We start from the raw sequence: 6000 nt of genomic DNA, 5'->3' as shown, positions 1-6000 counted from the left end.
GTACTTTATTGGCTAATCAGTGTTTCCTCTACTCTTTGTTCTACCATATATGCCAAAGCTTGTTAGACAAAGACAAAAAGAAGTTAATTCAAACATGTGCTTAGAAGCCATCTTAAAAATCAGTCTCAGGGTTTTTCTTTTTATAATAGTCACACAATAAACATTTAAAACTTTTCTAACACACTGGTCCCCAAAAAAGTGTCAGTTAGTATCCGACTGTCCACCACAAAATCGCAGTCCTGCTATAAGTCACTGATCACAGCCATTAATAGTAAAAATAAATAAATAACAATATCCCATAGTTTGTAGATGTTATAACAACTTATGCGCAAAGCAATTAATATACGCTTATTGGGATTTATTTTCCAAAAATATGTAGCAGAATACATATTGTCTTACATTTATAAAGAAATTTGATTCTTTCAATTTTTTTTATTGGATATGTATTATAGCAGAAAGTAAAAAATATTGTTTTTTTTTTTCAAAATTGTCTGTCTTTTTTTGTTTATAGTGCAAAAAATAAAAACTGCAAAGGTGATCAAATACCACCAAAAGAAAGCTCTATTTGTGGGGAAAAAAAGTATGTGAATTTTATTTGGGTACAGAATCGCACAACTGCGCAATTATCAGTCAGAATAATGCAGTACCATATCGTAGAAAATTGCCTGGTCATGAAGGGGGGGGGGGGGATCTTCTGGAGGGCAAGTGGTTAAAATGAAAACTTTGTGGGGAAAAAAATATTTGTTTCCTTAATTCTACAAAAATTGTGAAAAAAAACTTCAACTACAACTTCAAAAAACTCACAATGCCTCTTATTAAATACATTGAACTATCTACTTTCAAAAATGGGGTGATTTGTGGATTATTTGTACTGTCCTGGCATTTTAATGCCTGAAGAAATTAGATAGGCAGTCAGTACATCAGAACTGATCAGATATATGAGGGTTCTTCAAAAAGTTTTTGCACTTTTTTAACTCTTTTTATTAAGAATTTACAAAAACAAATTACATCACTTTTGCTAAACTGCAAGATCAGCCAGTTGTTTTGTCAAAATAGCCAATTCATTGAGATCTCCAATTATGTCACTTCCGGTTAGTGTAAACCGTCAGTATTTGGAGATTTTCGACGACTTGCTGTTTTGACACAACACCGGCAACCGTATACACTCTGGTACACAGTATTATGAGCGGATATTTTTAGTCTGCTCTGATACTAACCAACAAAATGGCCAACTCCGTAACGACAACTTTTCCCTTGTTACCCGCTGTTGTGTAAAAACAGCAACGTCTTCGTGTACCGGAGTGTACACGCTTGCCGGTGTTGTGTCAAAAAGGCAAGTCATCGAAATCTCCAATTAATGATGGTTTACAGTAACCGGAAGTGACGTAATTGGAGATCTTGATGAATTGGCTTGCCAGACAGACTAGTCACATGACACTCTCAGACACAACCAATTACTACTCCTGCCCTCACCATTTCCAACCAAAATATAAAAGTGGGGAAATTTTTGAAGACCCCTCATATATACCATAGGTTAAGACTCTACAACTTTCATACAGATTAAATATTATAAAGTACACTATTTTGGGCTATTTTTACCAAACAAATGAAGCAGAATACATTTTGGCCTACATCTATTAAGAAAGATAATTTATTTGTAAAATTTTATAACAGAAACTAATGCCCTGTATACATGACCGGTTTTGTCGTTGGAATAAACTCTAAAGGTTTATTTGCTCAAGCTGTCTTGTATACACACGGTCACACCAAATTCCAACCGTCAAGAACGCGGTGATGTACAACACGTATGACAGGACAACACGTACGTCTCGTACTTGCTTCAGAGCATGCGTCATTTTTGGTACGTTGGAACAGCATACAGACGAGTGGTTTTCCCAATAGGAATTTGTTCCGTCGAAAAAATATAGAACATGTTTTCTATCTAAGTCCGTCTGAAGTTTCGATGTAAAAAGTCCAATGGGGCATACACATGGTCTGAATATACGATGAACAGCTCCCATCTGACTTTTTCTGTCGGAAATTGCGCTCGTGTGTACATGGCATTAGAATAACATGGGGTTTTTTTTCAGAACTTTCAAACTTTTTTCATTTATATAGCAAAAAATATAAAACCCAGTGGCCATTAAATACCAGCAAAAGAAAGCTCTATCTGTCTCGAAAAAATTATAAAACTGTCATTTGTATACATTGTTGCATAACTGAGTCATTTTCATTCAAAGTATGACAGTGCGGAAAACTGAAAAATGACCTGGACTGGAAGGCGATGAAGGTGTCCGGACTTGAATTGGTTAAATAATTCATAGTGCTCTGGGAATCCTTTCTCATGTGATAAATATTTATTAGTAAAAAAAAATGATATACAGTATACATATAGTACATACAAAACAAATATACAGTACTTATATAGAAACTATTAACTATACAATAACCTAAATCATTAACATCAATATGGTGAAAAAACACACAGATCCCATTTCATTTCATGATTCTATAAATGATTAAACTGCTGCAGATGAAAGGATTTGGGAGTACACATGAACCTTAGTAAAACGGTGAAAACAGAAAACTGCAGCAACAGATTGCGACCAATTAGAATTCACTTTGCTGTACATGCTGAACGCAGGTTAGCATAGATAATGCACGTTACATTCAAGTGTACATACAGTATATACTTGGACCGAGAGATGAAGGGTTAGAACTTCTGTTGGGTTTTTATTGTCTCTGTCCTCATTAGGTAGATTCCTCTCTGTTTGCCCTGGTAGCCATTTTCACCAAACAGAAAATCCAAAACTTTACAGTTCGCCGCGAGTATAACGGGTGAGCGTGAATCTTCCAATGGGGCACCTAATCTAGTGATCTCTGCACAGTCTCCTTTAAATTTACCAAAACTATGTTATAGGACGACAAACAAGAACAATCCACTCACCTTGTATCCAATATGCAGGAGCTAACATTACATATTCAGTGGTAGATCTAAAGGAGATTGTACAATCAGATTACATTCTGTATGGTAAGCTCAAGAGGATACTTCTCCTCCCATTTCCTGTTGTGTGTCTCAGGGACAGAAAAGAGAAGGAAATCTCCCCAACAGGCCACAAACAGCTATAAAATAAACTGACAGGGGTTTTAAAGTGACACTAAACTCTGGTTTAAAAAAATATATTCTATTCTATTCAAGAATGTATTCTTAACACAATAAAGTACCTTCTATTGCTCTCAGCCTCCTCCAAGTCCTTTTTTTTGTTTTTGCTGCTGTGATCCAACTTCTTAGAGGGTGGCTACACTCGTTCTCCATGGTCCCACTGTATGTGGGAATGTAGCCACTGTACAGGATACCAGGGATGGGTCCCGGATGGGAATTATGTGTCCCCTTTGTTTGGGTTGTGGTCCTTTTAAAAGAGAAGTATGGGGTTTGCTTTTTTGTGTGAATCATACTTACCTAGGTGGATGCAGCATGGGTCTGATGCTGTATCTGTCCCCCGCCGGCTCTAACACTGAGAACCGAATGATCAAACACAGCTGATTGCTCGGTTCTCACAGGTTCGTGAGCAAAGAGCCACCGGCTCTCTGTTCTGCCCCCCCCCCCGCACTCACTGGAGCGCTGGACTGTGGAGGGGGGTGGGAGCGGCTGGCTTAGGCTGCCATTGGCTTGCTGAGAGGCTGAGCCGGTTGCCGATCCAGGCATATGGGCATATCCTGACCATATGGTCATGACCCTTCTGGAGCCTGGACCGTTTTTGTGACATCACCCTACAGTGGGCTTCAACCCACTGTCTGCTGAAAATGCACTTTGTGATCCACAGGAGAAGAACAGCCAAATGAGCTTTGGCGTACTTCTCCTCTAAGGGGATGACAGATAGCAAGATGAAGTACATACTCATTCACAAGATGAAGTACTGATGGTTTACCACATTTGTAGAGTGAGGGGTTCTGGGGTGATCTGGCTAAATGGTAAAAGTGACTTGTGGTTACCCCAGGATTGTTAAGTCCTGGTATGGGGCCTAGAATTCAGAGACTCGGAGAGGTTTTGGGTGGGAAAGGGACTCCAACACTGAATACTGGTCTTATAATCCTGAAGAGATTAATCTATCTGTGAGAGAGGGCTGAAAAAGGCCATTAAGCAGTCAGCAGGTCTCTGCGTGGTGTTAAGTGGAGCAGGACATAGTTGTGAGAGGACTGAGGACCGCCTTGTTACTGAGACGCTGCTACTGAGCTCCTGTGACGTTTCTGGACCCCTGAAACAGAAGAACTTATAAAAACTGTGGGGAGGCAGGTTTGGGATGGCTGTGAGTCATTGTTTAGTTTTTCCATGCTGAAGTAAGTCCTTTTGTTTAACTTTTGAGAAAATAAAAACTGTTGCTTTTTCCAACATGGATGGCTGGTGATCCTGGACTCCCCCCAAATATTACACCACCCTCCTTTGCTCACTCCTGAGATGGATTAGGGACAATGGACTATGGGATTTGTAGTGTACATAGAGCACAATGCACAAGTCTGCAACTAATGTAAACTGCTCGTTCAAAACAAATGGAAGGGAGGGAATAAAGGAGAGGTTGGAGAATTCACTGAGGAGGTTACAAGGAGGCAGAATAAACACAGTAAGAAACAAATTCATGAAAAATAGACTACAGATCCATTAGGGCACTTTCACACTGAGCCGTTGGGGGCGATTTACCGTCGTTTCAGACAATAGCGGGGCGTTTTTAACCCCTGCTAGTGGCGGCCGAAAAAGGGTTAAAAGCGCTTCGGCAGCACTGCCCATTGATTTCAATGGGCAGGGGTGGTGGAGGAGTGGTGTATACACCGCTTCTACAGCACCTCAAAGAAGCTGCTTGCAGGACATTTTTTGATGTCCTGCCAGCGCACCGCTCCAGTGTGAATGCCCTCGAGAGGCGCTTTACAGGCGCTATTTTTAGCACTATAGTGCCTGTAAAGCGCCTCAGTGTGATAGGGGTCTTAAAGTATAACTAAAGGCAACACTTTTTTAAAAAGTTTTGAATAGAGTGGAGTGGGATTAGAACGCTTGTCAGCTTTTAATGCTATCTGTGCCCCCGTAAGGGAGACTCACCCTTTCTATTTGTCCTGTGTACCATTATCATTGAAAGTGAAAGTAAAAGAAAATCCCATATATTGGGTTGTCCCCAGGAAAGTAATAATAGGGAAATCTTCCAATAGGGATATTGGTTCTGGTGACCTGGGGGTCCCAAAGGATTTTCCTATAATTTGCAGGGGATTCCTCTCACTTCCTGTTTGGCTATGGAGCAGGAAGTGAAGGTAAATCTCTGCAATGGGACACAGATGGTGAAAAAAAATTCCTGACAGGGATTATAACCTTCCCTTGCTCTATCCAAAATTTAAAAAAAAAAAACGTTTTGCCAATAGTTGTACTTTAAGCAGTGGACCTGTATGGATTATTTTTGAAAAATTAGGACTCTGTTTAGTGTCACCTTAACCTTTCCCTGCTCTATCCAAAACTAAAAAGTTTTGGCTTTACAAGATTTGCTCCTTTAATTGATCAAGACAGACGGGTGCCAAAGGAATGTATATATCTGAAGATTGACTTAATTACAGAATTACATGGAATGCCAGAAGTCTGTTGATTACACTACATTGGTGGTTTACATGCATGCAGCTGGATTCAGATGGTTCAGTTTTGAAAATGTATAGTAAGGCTTGTAGATTCATCTACTACATCAGCTGGGCAGAGTTTAAGGTAAAGTACCCGTTTACCATTTTCTTCTTTGATAGCCAAAAAGTGGTTCTTGTGTAGTGATGACTCAAACTTGTAGGCATCGTGACCCTCACTGAACTGTTTTGCATAAAAAATAACATCACTCTTGTTTCCTTCTATTAAAGGTGGACTTTGTCCAGGCTAAAAAAGAAAAAAAAAAAAAAACATTAATTCCTTCATTAAATTCATTTTCTTTTATGCAAAATGTTTGTTTACAGTTACAATTCTGATTGCTCTCATCTCATTGC

The 6000-nt window shown here is 39.4% G+C and overlaps 1 protein-coding gene across 1 annotated transcript in view; it reads right to left on the bottom strand.

Annotated features, from left to right (window-relative positions):
- Nucleotides 1-2335: 2335 nt before the first annotated feature.
- Nucleotides 2336-6000, bottom strand: part of IL18 (interleukin 18) — a 59622-nt gene continuing 55957 nt past the window's right edge. Inside the window, exon 5 of the mRNA XM_073603158.1 lies at nucleotides 2336-5893. Coding sequence (XP_073459259.1) covers nucleotides 5669-5893 — 225 coding nt within the window. The 3' untranslated portion in view covers nucleotides 2336-5668. The remainder of the gene's footprint in view (nucleotides 5894-6000) is intronic.

Source organism: Aquarana catesbeiana, linkage group LG10 (assembly GCF_042186555.1).
Source record: "Aquarana catesbeiana isolate 2022-GZ linkage group LG10, ASM4218655v1, whole genome shotgun sequence".
NCBI lineage: Eukaryota > Metazoa > Chordata > Amphibia > Anura > Ranidae > Aquarana > Aquarana catesbeiana.
The sequence above is the reverse complement of the archived record's forward strand: the minus strand, read 5'-3'. Positions and strand labels throughout refer to the sequence as shown.